We start from the raw sequence: 18,252 nt of genomic DNA, 5'->3' as shown, positions 1-18,252 counted from the left end.
CCTCCAAAAGTGTACATACCTCCGACCTGCTTACCTCCAAAAGTGTACATACCTCCGACCTGCTTACCTCCAAAAGTGTACATACCTCCGACCTGCTTACGTCCAAAAGTGTACATACCTCCGACCTGCTTACCTCCAAAAGTGTACTTACCTCCGACCTGCTTACCTCCAAAAGTGTACATACCTCCGACCTGCTTACCTCCAAAAGTGTACTTACCTCGGACCTGCTTACCTCCAAAAGTGTACATACCTCCGACCTGCTTACCTCCAAAAGTGTACATACCTCCGACCTGCTTACCTCCAAAAGTGTACTTACCTCGGACCTGCTTACCTCCAAAAGTGTACATACCTCCGACCTGCTTACCTCCAAAAGTGTACATACCTCCGACCTGCTTACCTCCAAAAGTGTACATACCTCCGATCTGCTTACCTCCAAAAGTGTACATACCTCCGACCTGCTTACCTCCAAAAGTGTACATACCTCCGACCTGCTTACCTCCAAAAGTGTACATACCTCCGACCTGCTTACCTCCAAAAGTGTACATACCTCCGACCTGCTTACCTCCAAAAGTGTACTTACCTCCGACCTGCTTACCTCCAAAAGTGTACTTACCTCCGACCTGCTTACCTCCAAAAGTGTACTTACCTCCGACCTGCTTACCTCCAAAAGTGTACATACCTCCGACCTGCTTACCTCTAAAAGTGTACTTACCTCCGACCTGCTTACCTCCAAAAGTGTTCATACCTCCGACCTGCTTACCTCCAAAAGTGTACATACCTCCGACCTGCTTACCTCCAAAAGTGTACATACCTCCGACCTGCTTACCTCCAAAAGTGTACATACCTCCGACCTGCTTACCTCCAAAAGTGTACATACCTCCGACCTGCTTACCTCCAAAAGTGTACATACCTCCGACCTGCTTACCTCCAAAAGTGTACTTACCTCCGACCTGCTTACCTCCAAAAGTGTACATACCTCCGACCTGCTTACCTCCAAAAGTGTACATACCTCCGACCTGCTTACCTCCAAAAGTGTACATACCTCCGACCTGCTTACCTCCAAAAGTGTACATACCTCCGACCTGCTTACCTCCAAAAGTGTACATACCTCCGACCTGCTTACCTCCAAAAGTGTACTTACCTCCGACCTGCTTACCTCCAAAAGTGTACATACCTCCGACCTGCTTACCTCCAAAAGTGCACATACCTCCGACCTGCTTACCTCCAAAAGTGTACATACCTCCGACCTGCTTACCTCCAAAAGTGTACATACCTCCGACCTGCTTACCTCCAAAAGTGTACATACCTCCGACCTGCTTACCTCCAAAAGTGTACATACCTCCGACCTGCTTACCTCCAAAAGTGTACATACCTCCGACCTACTTACCCCCGACCTCCAAACAAGTACATACCCCCGATCCACAAGGAGGTACATAGCCCGACCTCCAATATATATACCCTCCAAAGACATAACTTACTTATAGTAATTTACTATGATGATGCATCATCCACAGATCCCCATAACAGCTCGTCATCCACAGATCCCTCATAACAGTGCATCAGCCACAGATCCCCATAACAGCACGTCATCCACAGATCCCCCATAACAGTGCATCATCCACAGATCCCCATAACAGCACGTCATCCACAGATCCCCCATAACAGTGCATCATCCACAGATCCCCATAACAGCTCGTCATCCACAGATCCCCCATAACAGTGCATCAGCCACAGATCCCCATAACAGCACGTCATCCACAGATCCCCCATAACAGTGCATCATCCACAGATCCTCCATAACAGTGCGTCATCCACAGATCCCCCATAACAATGCATCATCCACAGATCCCCATAACAGCGCGTCATCCACAGATCCCCCATAACAGTACATCATCCACAGATCCCCCGTAACAGCGCGTCATCCACAGATCCCCCATAACAGCGCGTCATGCACAGATCCCCATAACAGCGCTTCATCCACAGATCCCCCATAACAGTACATCATGCACAGATCCCCATAACAGCGCTTCATCCACAGATCCCCATAACAGCACGTCATCCACAGATCCCCCATAACAGTACATCATCCACAGATCCCCCGTAACAGCGCGTCATCCACAGATCCCCCATAACAGTGCATCATCCACAGATCCCCATAACAGCACGTCATCCACAGATCCCCCATAACAGTACATCATGCACAGATCCCCATAATAGTGCATCATCCACAGATCCCCATAACAGCGCGTCATCCACAGATCCCCCATATCAGTACATCATCCACAGATCCCCATAACAGCGCATCATCCAGAGATCCCCCATAACAGCACGTCATCCACAGATCCCCATAACAACGCGTCATCCACAGATCCCCCATAACAGCACGTCATCCACAGATCCCCATAACAACGCGTCATCCACAGATCCCCCATAACAGTGCGTCATCCACAGATTCCCCCATAACAGCGCGTCATCCACAGATCCCCCATAACAGTACATCATCCACAGATCCCCCATAACAGTACATCATCCACAGATCCCCCATAACAGCGCGTCATCCACAGATGACCCATAACTGTGCCTCCCATGCAGCTGGTGACCCCCATAACAGCGCATCATCCCCAGATCCCCCATAACTGTCCATCCTATGCTGCTGGTGACCCCCATAACAGCGCATCATCCCCAGATCCCCCATAACTGTGCATCCTATGCTGCTGGTGACCCCCATAACAGTGCGTCATCCACAGATCCCCCATAACAGTGCGTCATCCACAGATCCCCCATAACAGTGCGTCATCCACAGATCCCATAATAGTGCATCATCCACAGATCCCCATAACAGCGCGTCATCCACAGATCTCCCATAACAGCACGTCATCCACAGATCCCCCATATCAGTACATCATCCACAGATCTCCCATAACAGCACGTCATCCACAGATCCCCATAACAACGCGTCATCCCCAGATCCCCCATAACAGTGTGTCATCCACAGATCCCCCATAACAGTGCGTCATCCACAGATCCCCCATAACAGTGCGTCATCCACAGATCCCCCATAACAGTGTGTCATCCACAGATCCCCATAACAGCGCGTCATCCACAGATCCCCCATAGCTGTACCTCCCATGCTGTTGGTGACCCCCGCAGCTTGTAATCGTTGTGTACAGATAGTGACAGATCCCAGTAATGAGCAGCGTTCCTTGTGGTTCTCTCTGGTTTGTGCTCAGTGTAACTTTGTTTCTTCTTTATTGTTATTTTCTAGGGATTAAGAAGAAAACCAAAGTGATCAAGAATAACCCCAACCCCATATGGAACGAGGTGAGCAGCGGCGCGCGGTGTCCGGAGCAGCGGCCCCCAGCGTCACCTGTACCGGGGTCCTAGGCTCATACTCCTGCTCCTCCTTCCTGACTCCGCCATGACATGCCACGATGAAAGGGGTGCAGGATATATCACAGCTCAAAGGGATCAGTCACCAGATTGCCATCTGAAGGCAGCATGAAGTAGGGATCTGGTATTTGTGAGGATCCAGTCGATTTGGAGAACTCCCAGGAGTCTAGTGCCCGCCCACCGGCCAATCAGGAGGAGGAGGAGCGCATATCATGAATACATCAGACTCCTCGTTCTTAGGGATTGTATCTCTGTAATTACTGCATTGTCACAAATAGAAGCCCCCGAATCCGGCGTCCGCCACTGGACACTATAAACCTGCTGATCCCCCACAGCACATATCAGACAGTGCCGCTCCGGACGGCTTTATATACACTGGACAACGTCGCACACGACTGAAGCATTGTAATTTCAGTTTTTATCTTTAATGTTTTTGCAGCGTTTATGTTACGGGTTAATTTATATTATGATAGATTGTACTTTTGTGATCCGCAGAGATACAAATTGTTTATTATTTTTTTTTCTTAATAATTGGAGAAGGACATTTCTACTTTCAAAGTAGATTTATGACGATGTTTTCTTTTTCTGGGACTTCTCTTAGCTGACTTAAGACCACATCAAAGTTCAGCTCAACCTTGATGTGGTCTGTGGTCTTAAATCAGCAAGGAAGAGGTCAGACAAAGACAGATTAAAGACTAACAAACTTCCCTCACTGGCAGATTGTATAACGAGCGTGTTCTGGATTACAGTCCTCATCGTCTTGTGCTTGTCCTACAGGGCTTTGAATGGGACCTGAAGGGAGTTCCCCTGGATATTAATGCTGAGCTTCATGCAGCCGTCAAAGACCATGAGACGATGGGAAGGAACCGGTAATGTAAACCTACCAGAAAATGTAGAAAATGCTCATTGGCTAAATATATAAACCATTGGTAAATTATAGGAAAATACATCCTATATATACTGGGCAGAAGTATTAGGCAGGTGCAGAAAAATACTGCAAAATAAGAAGCTTCCATTATAGAAGTGATAATAGTTTATTTTTATCAATTATCAAAATACAAAGGAAATTAACAAAAGAGAAATCTATATCCCATCAGTATCTGGTGACCGCCCGTCACCTCCATCATCAGTATCTGGTGACCACCCGTCGCCTCCATCATCAGTATCTGGTGACCGCCCGTCACCTCCATCATCAGTATCTGGTGACCGCCCGTCACCTCCATCATCAGTATCTGGTGACCGCCCGTCACCTCCTTCATCAGTATCTGGTGACCGCCCATCACCTCCATCATCAGTATCTGGTGACTGCCCATCACCTCCATCATCAATATCTGGTGAGCGCCCATCACCTCCATCATCAGTATCTGGTGACCGCCCATCACCTCCATCATCAGTATCTGGTGACCGCCCATCACCTCCATCATCAGTATCTGGTGCCCGCCCATCACCTCCATCATCAGTATCTGGTGCCCGCCCATCACCTCCATCATCAGCATCTGGTGACCACCCGTCACCTCCGTTATCAGTATCTGGTAACCGCCCATCACCTCCATCATCAGTATCTGGTGACCGCCCGTTGCCTCCATCGCCAGTATCTGGTGACCGTTCGTCACCTCCATCATCAGTATCTGGTGACCGCCCATCACTTTCATCATCACATCATCAGTATCTGGTGACCGCCCATCACCTCCATCATCAGTATCTGGCGACCGCCCGTTGCCTCCATCGTCAGTATCTGGTGACCGCCCGTCACCTCCATAATCAGCATCTGGTGCCCGTCCGTTGCCTCCATCATCAGTATCTGGTTACCGCCCGTCACATCAATCATCAGTATCTGGTGACCGCCCTTCGCCTCCATCATCAGTATCTGGTGACCGCCCATTACCTCCATCATCAGTATCTGGTGACCGCCCGTGGCCTCCATCATCAGTATCTGGTGACCGTCCGTCTCCTCCATCATCAGTATCTGTTGACCGCTCGTCACCTCCATCATCAGTATCTGGTGACCGCCTGCTGCCTCCATCATCAGTATCTGGTGACCACCCGTCGCCTCCATCATCAGTATCTGGTGACCGCCCGTGGCCTCCATCATCAATATCTGGTGACCGCCCGTCACCTCCATCATTAGTATCTGGTGACCGCCCGTCACCTCCATCATCAGTATCTGGTGACCGCCCGTCACCTCCATCATCAGTATCTGGTGACCGCCCATCACCTCCATCATCAGTATCTGGTGACTGCCCATCACCTCCATCATCAATATCTGGTGAGCGCCCATCACCTCCATCATCAGTATCTGGTGACCGCCCATCACCTCCATCATCAGTATCTGGTGCCCGCCCATCACCTCCATCATCAGTATCTGGTGCCCGCCCATCACCTCCATCATCAGCATCTGGTGACCACCCGTCACCTCCATTATCAGTATCTGGTGACCGCCCGTTGCCTCCATCGCCAGTATCTGGTGACCGTTCGTCACCTCCATCATCAGTATCTGGTGACCGCCCATCACTTCCATCATCACATCATCAGTATCTGGTGACCGCCCATCACCTCCATCATCAGTATCTGGCGACCGCCCGTTGCCTCCATCGTCAGTATCTGGTGACCGCCCGTCACCTCCATAATCAGCATCTGGTGCCCGTCCGTTGCCTCCATCATCAGTATCTGGTTACCGCCCGTCACATCAATCATCAGTATCTGGTGACCGCCCTTCGCCTCCATCATCAGTATCTGGTGACCGCCCATCACCTCCATCATCAGTATCTGGTGACCGCCCGTGGCCTCCATCATCAGTATCTGGTGACCGTCCGTCTCCTCCATCATCAGTATCTGGTGACCGCTCGTCACCTCCATCATCAGTATCTGGTGACCGCCTGTTGCCTCCATCATCAGTATCTGGTGACCACCCGTCGCCTCCATCATCAGTATCTGGTGACCGCCCGTGGCCTCCATCATCAATATCTGGTGACCGCCCGTCACCTCCATCATTAGTATCTGGTGACCGCCCGTCACCTCCATCATCAGTATCTGGTGACCGCCCGTCACCTCCATCATCAGTATCTGGTAACCGCCCGTCACCTCCATCATCAGTATCTGGTGACCGCCCGTCACCTCCATCATCAGTATCTGGTGACCGCCCGTCACCTCCATCATCAGTATCTGGTGACCGCCCATCACCTCCATCATCAGTATCTGGTGACTGCCCATCACCTCCATCATCAATATCTGGTGAGCGCCCATCACCTCCATCATCAGTATCTGGTGACCGCCCATCACCTCCATCATCAGTATCTGGTGACCGCCCATCACCTCCATCATCAGTATCTGGTGCCCGCCCATCACCTCCATCATCAGTATCTGGTGCCCGCCCATCACCTCCATCATCAGCATCTGGTGACCGCCCGTGGCCTCCATCATCAGTATCTGGTGACCGCCCGTCACCTCCATCATTAGTATCTGGTGACCGCCCGTCACCTCCATCATCAGTATCTGGTGACCGCCTGTTGCCTCCATCATCAGTATCTGGTGCCCGTCCGTCTCCTCCATCATCAGTATCTGGTGCCTGCCCGTCTCCTCCATCATCAGTATCTAGTGCCCGTCCGTCACCTTCATCATCAGTATCTGGTGACCACCGATCACCTCCATCATCAGTATCTGGTGACCGCCCTTCGCCTCCATCATCAGTATCTGGTGACCGCCCATCACCTCCATCATCAGTATCTGGTGACCGCCCGTGGCCTCCATCATCAGTATATGGTGACCGGCTGTTGTCTCCATCATCAGTATCTGGTGACCACCCGTCGCCTCCATCATCAGTATCTGGTGACCGCCCATGGCCTCCATCATCAGTATCTGGTGAGCGCCCCGTCACCTCCATCATTAGTATCTGGTGAGCGCCCGTCACCTCCATCATTAGTATCTGGTGAGCGCCCGTCACCTCCATCATCAGTATCTGGTGACCACCTGTCACCTCCATCATCAGTATCTGGTGACCGCCTGTTGCCTGCATCATCAGTATCTGGTGACCGCCCTTCGCCTCCATCATCAGTATCTGGTGACCGCCCATCACCTCCATCATCAGTATCTGGTGACCGCCCGTGGCCTCCATCATCAGTATCTGGTGACCGTCCGTCTCCTCCATCATCAGTATCTGGTGACCGCTCGTCACCTCCATCATCAGTATCTGGTGACCGCCTGTTGCCTCCATCATCAGTATCTGGTGACCACCCGTCGTCTCCATCATCAGTATCTGCTGACCGCCCGTGGCCTCCATCATCAATATCTGGTGACCGCCCGTCACCTCCATCATCAGCATCTGGTGACCCCCCGTCACCTCCATCATCAGTATCTGGTGACCGCCCATCGCCTACATCATCAGTATCTGGCGACCGCCCGCTGCCTCCATCGTCAGTATCTGGTGACCGCCCGTCGCCTCCATTATCAGTATCTGGTGCCCGTCCGTCACCTCTATCATCAGTATCTGGTGACTGCCCGTCGCCTCCATCATCAGTATCTGGTGCCCGTCCGTCTCCTCCATCATCAGTATCTGGTGCCTGCCGTCTCCTCCATCATCAGTATCTAGTGCCCGTCCGTCACCTTCATCATCAGTATCTGGTGACCACCGATCACCTCCATCATCAGTATCTTTTGACCACCTGTCACCTCCATCATCAGTATCTGGTGACCGCCCATCACCTCCATCATCAGTATCTGGTGACCGCCCGTGGCCTCCATCATCAGTATCTGGTGACCGCCCGTCTCCTCCATCATCAGTATGTGGTGACCGCCCGTCACCTCCATCATCAGTATCTGGTGACCGCCTGTTGCCTCCATCATCAGTATCTGGTGACCACCCGTCGCCTCCATCATCAGTATCTGGTGACCGCCCGTGGCCTCCATCATCAGTATCTGGTGACCGCCCGTCACCTCCATCATCAGTATCTGGTGACCGCCCGTCACCTCCATCATTAGTATCTGGTGACCGCCCGCCGCCTCCATCCTCAGTATCTGGTGACCGCCCGTCACCTCCATCATCAGTATCTGGTGACCGCCCGTCACCTCCATCATCACTATCTGGTGACCGCCTGTTGCCTGCATCATCAGTATCTGGTGGCCGCCCGTCACCTCCATCATTAGTATCTGGTGACCGCCCGTCACCTCCATCATCAGTATCTGGTGACCGCCTGTTGCCTCCATCATCAGTATCTGGTGCCCGTCCGTCTCCTCCATCATCAGTATCTGGTGCCTGCCCGTCTCCTCCATCATCAGTATCTAGTGCCCGTCCGTCACCTTGATCATCAGTATCTGGTGACCACCGATCACCTCCGTCATGAGTATCTGGTGACCACCCGTCACCTCAATCATCAGTATCTGGTGACCGCCCTTCGCCTCCATCATCAGTATCTGGTGACCGCCCATAACCTCCATCATCAGTATCTGGTGACCGCCGTGGCCTCCATCATCAGTATCTGGTGACCGCCCGTCTCCTCCATCATCAGTATATGGTGACCGCCCTTCACCTCCATCATCAGTATCTGCTGACCGCCTGTTGCCTCCATCATCAGTATCTGGTGACCACCCGTCGCCTCCATCATCAGTATCTGGTGACCACCCGTGGCCTCCATCATCAGTATCTGGTGAGCGCCCATCACTTCCATCATTAGTATCTGGTGAGCGCCCGTCACCTCCATCATCAGTATCTGGTGAACGCCTGTCACCTCCATCATCAGTATCTGGTGACCGCCTGTTGCCTGCATCATTAGTATCTGGTGACCACCCGTCGCCTCCATCATCAGTATCTGGTGACCGCCTGTGGCCTCTATCATCAGTATCTGGTGACCGCCCGTCACCTCCATCATTAGTATCTGGTAACCGCCCGTCACCTCCATCATTAGTATCTGGTGACCGCCCGTCACCTCCATCATCAGTATCTCGTGACCGCCTGTTGCCTTCATCATCAGTATCTGGTGACTGCCAGTCGTCTCCATCATCAGTATCTGTTGACCGCCCGTGGCCTCCATCATCAGTATCTAGTGACCGTCCGTCACCTCCATCATCAGTATCTGGTGTCCGCCCGTCACCTCCATCATCAGTATCTGGTGATCACCTATCACCTCCATCATCATTATCTGGTGACCGACCGTGGCCTCCATCATCAGTATCTGGTGACCACCTGTTGCCTCCATCATCATGATCTGGTGACCGCCTATCAGCTCTATCATCAGTACCTGGTGACCGCCCATTGCCTCCATCATCAGTATCTGGTGACCAGCCGTCACCTCCATCATCAGTATCTGGTAACGAAATGCAAATGCCACACCTGGAATCAGCTCCAGACCTTTTACTTGCTTAACTGGAGTAACGAAGGAATAGCCCACGCAACCCATTAAAGAGCTTATGAGATAATTGTCCATTTACTTTTTGGTCCCTTTAAACAGAGGCAGTTACATGTTAAAGGGCTGTAATCCCTAAACCCTTCCTCCAATTATGTGAGTTCCCTCAAATTAAAGCTGAGAGTCGACACTTTAAAGGGTTGTCCACTTCTTTCACGTTGATGCTCTATCCAAAGGATAGGGCATCAATGTATGATCGGCCGGGGTCCTGCACCCGGAACCCCCCGCCGATCAGCTGTTATTACTGCACATTCGCCTCCTATTCAATTTAATGGGAAGCCAATATGTAGTACCCCGCGGTAGCCCCTACAGATGGACGGGCAAGCACCGCAGGTAAGGACTTCCATCCGGCATCGAGAACAGCTAATCGGAGGGGGTGCCGGGTGCCGGACCCCGGCCGATCATACATTGATGCCCTATCCTAGGAATAGGGCATCAATGTAAAAGTAGTGGACAACTCCTTTAAGTCCACATTGATTGTATAACTGGATCTTCAATATGTTTTTGTAAACAGCTAAAATGCCCAAACTTTTGTTAATGTCCAAATATTTCTGTACCTAAGTGTCTGTGTGTATCTGTAGGTGTGTAGTTACAGCGCTCAGGTCACAATGCGATGACAGCTCGGAGGTGCTCTGCCCACTGCTGCTATTTTAAGGAAAGGACACTGCCCAATATTGTCCAATTTTCTGTGAACTGAGTGTCCACTTCCCCATCTTTATTTATAGCTTCGTAATTCATAACTCCCGTGATTTCCTGAAAATACATGGAAGCCGCTGCTCAGGATCAGCTGTAAGATGAGTGCCCGGTCTCACAATGGTGATCCATGAGCAAACATCTCATCATACTCATCAGAAAAAACAATCATTGTAATGAGGGAATTCTTCTCAGAAAGTAAGAAAAGAGATTATTATCACTGTACTGATAGCTACTGAACAAGAAAATAACTACTATAATACTGCCCCTATGTACAAGAATATAACTACTATAATACTGCCCCTATGTACAAGAATATAACTACTATAATACTGACCCTATGCACAAGAATATAACTAAAATAATACTGCCCCCTATGTACAAGAATATAACTACTATAATACTGCCCCTATGTACAAGAATATAACTACTATAATACTGCCCCCTATGTACAAGAATATAACTACTATAATACTGCTCCTATGTACAAGAATATAACTACTATAATACTGCCCCCTATGTACAAGAATATAACTACTATAATACTGCCCCTATGTACTAGAATATAACTACTATAATACTGCCCCCTATGTACAAGAATATAACTACTATAATACTGCTCCTATGCACAAGAATATAACTACTATAATACTGCCCCCTATGTACAAGAATATAACTACTATAATACTGCTCCTATGTACAAGAATATAACTACTGTAATACTGCCCCTATGTACAAGAATATAACTACTATAATACTGTGCCTATGTACAAGTATATAACTACTATAATACTGCCCCTATGTACAAGAATATAACTACTATAATACTGCCCCCTATGTATAAGAATATAACTACTATAATACTGCTCCTATGTACAAGAATATAACTACTATAATACTGCTCCTATGTATAAGAATATAACTACTATAATACTGCCCCCCTATGTACAAGAATATAACTACTATAATACTGCTCCTATGTACAAGAGTATAACTACTATAATACTGCCCCCTATGTACAAGAATATAACTACTATAATACTGCCCCTATGTACAAGAATATAACTACTATAATACTGCCCCTATGTACAAGAATATAACTACTATAATACTGCCCCCTATGTACTAGAATATAACTACTATAATACTGCTCCTATGTACAAGAGTATAACTACTATAATACTGCCCCCTATGTACAAGAATATAACTACTATAATACTGCCCCTATGTACAAGAATATAACTACTATAATACTGCCCCCTATGTACAAGAATATTACTACTATAATACTGCTCCTATGCACAAGAATATAACTACTATAATACTGCCCCTATGTACAAGAATATAACTACTATAATACTGCTCCTATGTATAAGAATATAACTACTATAATACTGCCCCCCTATGTACAAGAATATAACTACTATAATACTGCTCCTATGTACAAGAATATAACTACTATAATACTGCTCCCTATGTACAAGAATATAACTACTATAATACTGACACTATGTACAAGAATATAACTACTATAATACTGCCCCTATGTACAAGAATATAACTACTATAATACTGCCCCTATGTACAAGAATATAACTACTATAATACTGCCCCCTATGTACAAGAATTTAACTGCTATAATGCTGCTCCCTATGTACAAGAATATAGCTACTATAATACTGCTCCTATGTACAAGAATCTAACTACTATAATACTGCCCCTATGTACAAGAATATAACTACTATAATACTGTTCTAATGTACAAGAATATAACTACTTTAATACTGTCCCTATGTACAAGAATATAACTACTATAATACTGCTCCTATGTACAAGAATATAACTACTATAATACTGCTCCTATGTACAAGAATATAACTGCTATAATACTGCCCCCTATATACAAGAATAGAACTACTTTTATACTGCTCCTATGTACAAGAATATAACTACTATAATACTGCCCCTATGTACAAGAATATAACTACCATAATACTGCCCCTATGTACAAGAATATAACTACTATAATACTGCCCCCTATGTACAAGAATAAAACTACTATAATACTGCCCCCTATGTACAAGAATATAACTACTATAATACTGCCCCTTATGTACAAGAATATAACTACTATAATGCTGCCCCTATGTACAAGAATATAACTACTATAATACTGCTCCCTATGTAGAAGAATATAACTACTATAATACTGCTGCTATGTACAAGAATATAACTACTATAATAGTGCTCCTATGAACAAGAATATAACTACTATAATACTGCTCCTATGTACAAGAATATAACTACTATAATACTGCTCCTATGTACAAGAATATGACTACTATAATACTGCTCCTATGAGTGAGCATAAGGATTTTTCTATTTTATTCTTATTTTTACACTTGCTAGACACAGCGGGGGTACAATAGAACTGTCAACATTGTCCCCTTTTGGTGCTGATTGCAGCGCAAGCAGGGGACAATGATGACAAATGCCTTCAGCACCCGCCGCTTGGGAACAACGCTAACTGTACTGCTGATTTCCAGGCGCTGGTACATGTGATCATGAAGCGGCACACAGTTGCCACACGCATGCCACACAGGTACACATGGATACTCGGACACGGATATCTCCGGTACTGGTTTTTCTAGTACCGGAAATATCTGGACGTGTGAAAGAGCCCTAACTGATAGTTTTCAGCTGTCATCTCTGGCAGTCAGTGTGGGGGAAGATGCAGTACAGCAGAAGTTGAGTCTTAATAAAATCACTTCTAGCAGCCCTCCTCTCAAATTCAAATGAGATTTTTTGGCAGGACTAAATACACATCAGCATTGCAACGCAATTGTTGTGCAGCCACCTCTGCTGTACTGTGCCTCTCTACACTGACTGCTGGAGATGAGTGCTGTTAATCACTCTCAGGTCTGCTGCAGTCATCACTCTGCAGTGAGGAGCGCAGACGGTCATGTCTCTCACTGAGCCTGTTTTAAGTTATTGTGGGGCGTGTTCTTCTTTTTCCTGTGTGTTGGGGTCTGCTGCTGATTGGTCAGCATTAGACAGAGGAAGAAGTACACGCCCCCAATGAAATCTCTCTGGTAACACCCACTCTATAGCGCCTATTTCATCATGTGTTCAGTTCAACGTGAAAAATTTGGTGAAAGGTCCTCTTTAAGGAAAATTTAAGACCCAGAATAGATGTTTTTATGGTTTATATGATGTTTTTTGATCAATTCTAGAAAATATATCTTTATTACATGACCTGAGACATTTTGTGTTTTAAATAATTTTCCTTGAAGAAATTCCTCTAAGCATAACGGTGCCGAGTCCTCACGTCTTGTTCTGTGTGATCTCGCTGCACATTTCAGCTTCCCGATCGCAGTGATTACATCTCATGTCACTGCTGGACAAGCTTCAGAGTTAGGAAAAGTCTAATAAAGGCAATAACCGGTCAGTGTGAAATAAAACAGGACGGGTTAGAAAAATAGCATAAAGCAATGGCTGTGACATATCAACTGGTGGATCAGGAAAAGTGTCAGAAAGTCTTTATAAGACCATTAACAATAACTCACCACATCTAATCCAGCAACACTAGATAAAATCAGCATGGCAAGCCTTAAAGGGGTATTCACACCTTAGAAATGCATGCTCCGCTGTTTCATGGTGGTAGACTATGGCAGTGGCAGGGACAGGGACATACATGACCACCTTTACATTCATTTATCTGGATGTGTCAGCAGTGCAGGAAGATGAAAGTCCCAGAGGTCAGACTTATTTCTATCAGTCATTTATGGGATAATGTATGGATAAGCACTATGTGTCTTAGGTGGGAATAACCCTTCCCATATCAGTAAATGATGATATATCACTATGATATTTCTTGACTTCATGATTGCTGGGGGTCTGATGTCTGGGATCTCAAGCCTTGTTAAGAATGCAAACCCTTCACAATTTTTCCACTATATAAGTTGGACCCCGAGTGATCATTAAATGAGGATTTCGCCTACCAATACGCTACCATTTACTAAGAAGAGGATTGCCCTTAAACCATGCTCAAGATTAGGGATATACCTGTAGTACATTATGGGACTAAGAGTTGTTAGATTAGTGTCATGCCTCAGTATCGGCACTCAATCTGGTGACCTCTTGCTGTGTGGTCGGTTTCCCTTTCTGCTGAGCCACAGCCAGTTTGGTTTCTGTCCAACGTCTGATGGTTCTTTTTGTCTTATCTTTCTTTAGTTTTGTTTCTATTCAGGTGTCTGTCACTTCCCAGTTTGGTTCTGTCCTATCATTTCTTGGGAGAGACAAATTTATTCTCTCCTGGCACCTGCATCTTTGCTGGCTATATTTCAAAACAGATGATGTTTGGAGATCCAGCTCCTCAGCGGGGGATTATCTTTCCTTGTTAATCTCTGTTGCTTTTCTTATGGTTTGTTTGTGTATCTTCCTCCTCAGTACTCTTTCCTTTCTTTAACATTTGGGATCTGGGAGGTTTTCCACGTGTTCCGTTTGTTCTGTGGTTCTTATTTTTTCTGTCTTTCCTGTGTGTCTGTATGTACATGTTTATATGCTTGTGCCTTTTTGCTCAGATTTTTGTGTATTTCACTTTATAGTTATTATTTTTCTAGGGTTGCACATTGTTTATAGAGAGGCTGCCGTTAAGGACATTCAGGATAAGTTGACGGTGAGTAGGGGGCGCCATTGCAGATACTCAGGGTGCCAACCTCCTCATTCAGGCTGGGACAAATCAGGATCAGATTAGGGACTTTCCTAGTCTGAACAGGGACCTGTTGGGTTCAGGTGTTTGTCTCTCCTGGTTTGTACGTAACCCGTGTGAGTGTGCTTATACAGTCATAACAATTGGTCTCACTTCCCTTCTTCATTGAGGGCTTCCTACTCCATATGTGCGACAATGAGGAAATCAGAGGAGATAGGTTTAGATGTGTTTGGTCTTGTTAAGAGCCAAAGCAAAGTTCCTGTTTCCTGCTCCACCCCTCAGTTTTATAAGTGCAGTTCCTTTGTTTTAGCACCATTTTTAGTTTTACTTCATGTCTCCTCTCCGTGCCCCCATGCTTGTTAAAGGAAGGTCTTCTGTAATGGATGACTTCACATCTTAATCCTAGTTTTGAATCTCCTTTTTGTTCGCAAACCCTTGTATTCTAAGCCATGAGCGCACAACACTTTTATCAGTTACTTTTGGTCTTCTGACTATCCTGAAGGATTCACTTTTTCAGTAGACAGCGTGGTGCTAATTACTTAGAGTGGGATCACATAGCAGTATGTTGGGACTTTGCACCTTTAACATTTAGAGGAATTTCTCTGAGGGTCTTTGAGAAAAAAATCATTGGAAATTCAAAATTCCACAACTAGTGCGTACAAGTCTTTTTTAGCAATTGACCCAAAAAAGTTACAAATGCGAAAAATACCTGTTCTGGATCCCAAAAATGTAATGGATACAAGATTGATGCCACCTCTGGTCCCCATTATTGACAAGTGGAGGTGCGTATGGCTGTTATGGTGCCCGTCATGGTGTGCCCTGAGAGAGACATTGGAAGTAGAACGTACTGTATAAGGAGGACTAAGCCCTGACAAGAATCCACAAAGGAGTAATAGTCCAAGCCATATTTTATTAGGAACAGGGTTGAGCGAGTATGTTCTGTCCAAGTATGCTCGGGCCGAGCTCCGAGTATTTACAGCTGCTCGGTGATATGGTTGAATCGCTCCCGTGTGCATGATTTGCAACTGTTTGGCAGCTTTATTACATGTGAGGAATGTGTAAGAAATAGACATTCCTCACATGTAATAAAGCTGTCAAACAGTTGCAAATCATGCACACGGGAGCGATTCAACCATATCACCGAGCAGCTATAAATACTCGGAGCTCGGCCCGCGCATACTCGCCGAAAGGGTTAATAGAACATACTCGCTCAACACTAATTAGGAACCTTTCAGTAGAAGGTACTGTGCTTCAAATGCTACTTAGAAAATTTTCAGATGGTTGCGATCCCCAATTCCAGAACTTGCAACCTCTCACGACAGGACTTGTCCAATCCTCCAAACCTCCCACTCCGGCTGGTTCTTCTGCTGACAGTGAGGCTCCCTCCGTCTTCATGAGACCTCAGCGCACACACTGCAAACTCTTACACTTCAGGGCCTCGTCCTTGCCATGGCTTATTCCCCACTCGTGGTACTGTCCCTCCTGGATTGCAGTTTTCCTGGCCTGGCCTTTTACTAGTCAGCTGCTTCATTTCTTGATCACTTGCCACTTTCTCTTGGCAACTACACCACCTCAGATGTCAGTCCTCTTCTGTCCAGTTCAGTCGCAGAGGCAATCTACCCTCTTGAACCGAGGTCAAGACACTAATCCAGATGTGCCGGCTTTTAGAGTTGGTGCGAATTTATTTGCTTGTCCTATACCATTGGCCACTACAGCGGTCTGTGGCCGCAGCAGTGGAGCAGGAGAACCGTCTTCTACTTGCTGTCAGCCCATGTGATGCCACGCCAGGCTGGCTAATCAAAAGAAATCTGGAGATGATGGCAGCTAAGATGTGGTACTTTCACTCCTGTTCCATGGTCATACACAGCTGTCATGGCCAATGGAATGGGATGAGCAAACCGACTCACGCCAACTCTACCCGCTACCATATTCCTATTCATTTTTCTGTTCACACTATGTGCTCTCTGCAGCTGACCACAAATGAAGGGAAAACCCAGAATAAATACCCCACCATCTTAGATGGTTTATCTAGACACTGAGGAACCTTTTTGTGCCAGTAAGCAATGTGCACCACGACAATGACCATGCACACAGCCAGTCATCTCCCAAATCGTCTCCCCATTACCCAGAACACTTGCAATCCCAAACGGCTTAATGTGTCAGTCCAAAACAAAACAAATGATTTATTAATCTCTGCTCAACTGCTTCGTTCATTCCAGAGTCCGATTATCTCCTCTTACATCCTTGTTCTTCTCAGCCAGACCGCGCCGCACCATGGACATCACAGGTCTGTGGCTTATAAATCTGGACTCTCATTCCACTCACCCCAGAAATCATCATCATCATCATCATCTGACTGTGCTGTGATGTTGGCCATAAAATATAGTAAAAAATGTTTTGTTCGAAGCAAAAGCGGCGACACGTCTACAAGTGAATCAGCGCGATCATGGCAGAACAAAAAAACAAATAATACATGAATTACAAATGACGTTTCTTAAGAGGATAACGAGAATCCACTTCCACTTTCCTACAGAGTGAATGAATCCAAAAAAATGGTAGAAGGAAAAAAAGCATTCGTGCTTCATATTGTCCAGTGATGAGAAGAATGGGGAGGTTTGTTGTTCGAAATCGCCCTCCTGTCCTAAGATGATGGGTGTGTTAACGTGCGCCATCATTAGTGGATTCCCATATTACTTCTTGACTTTGGGACCAGTATCCTTAGTGTGGTCTGGTCATACTGTAATATAAATAAGATGGACCACATCTCCTTCCCCCATTCAGTAATGTTCACAATTCTACGAATCACAAATTGGAAGAAATTGGACCTCCTTTATTAAAAATGTTTACATTAAAGACGGTCGTGATGCTTACAGCAAACAATCAGAACGCAACTGATGTGGGAAACAAAGACAGTTTCTGTTGTGGATGCAGAGGGAATGATTTATCAGAAGATAAGCTGTCTTTGTTTTTGTTCTGTATAAAGTGTACGATTCCTAAAGAATTGAGTTTTCTACTTATATGAGTGAATCCAGTAACATGGTGGCCAGACGGACACTATTAACC

General features: G+C 46.6%; 1 protein-coding gene across 8 annotated transcripts in view; it reads left to right on the top strand.

Annotated features, from left to right (window-relative positions):
* The window catches only part of DYSF (dysferlin), a 680,318-nt gene that overhangs the window by 184,683 nt on the left and 477,383 nt on the right, over positions 1 to 18,252 (top strand). For all 8 annotated transcript variants that reach the window (XM_073649582.1, XM_073649538.1, XM_073649547.1 and 5 more), the window contains exons 2-3: positions 3,266 to 3,321; positions 4,168 to 4,259. In XM_073649582.1, coding sequence (XP_073505683.1) covers positions 3,266 to 3,321; positions 4,168 to 4,259 — 148 coding nt within the window. The remainder of the gene's footprint in view (positions 1 to 3,265; positions 3,322 to 4,167; positions 4,260 to 18,252) is intronic.

Source organism: Phyllobates terribilis, unplaced genomic scaffold, assembly GCF_046119375.1.
Source record: "Phyllobates terribilis strain yellow unplaced genomic scaffold, ASM4611937v1 Scaffold_1__5_contigs__length_1240528914, whole genome shotgun sequence".
NCBI classification, from domain to species: Eukaryota; Metazoa; Chordata; class Amphibia; order Anura; family Dendrobatidae; genus Phyllobates; species Phyllobates terribilis.
The sequence above is the reverse complement of the archived record's forward strand: the minus strand, read 5'-3'. Positions and strand labels throughout refer to the sequence as shown.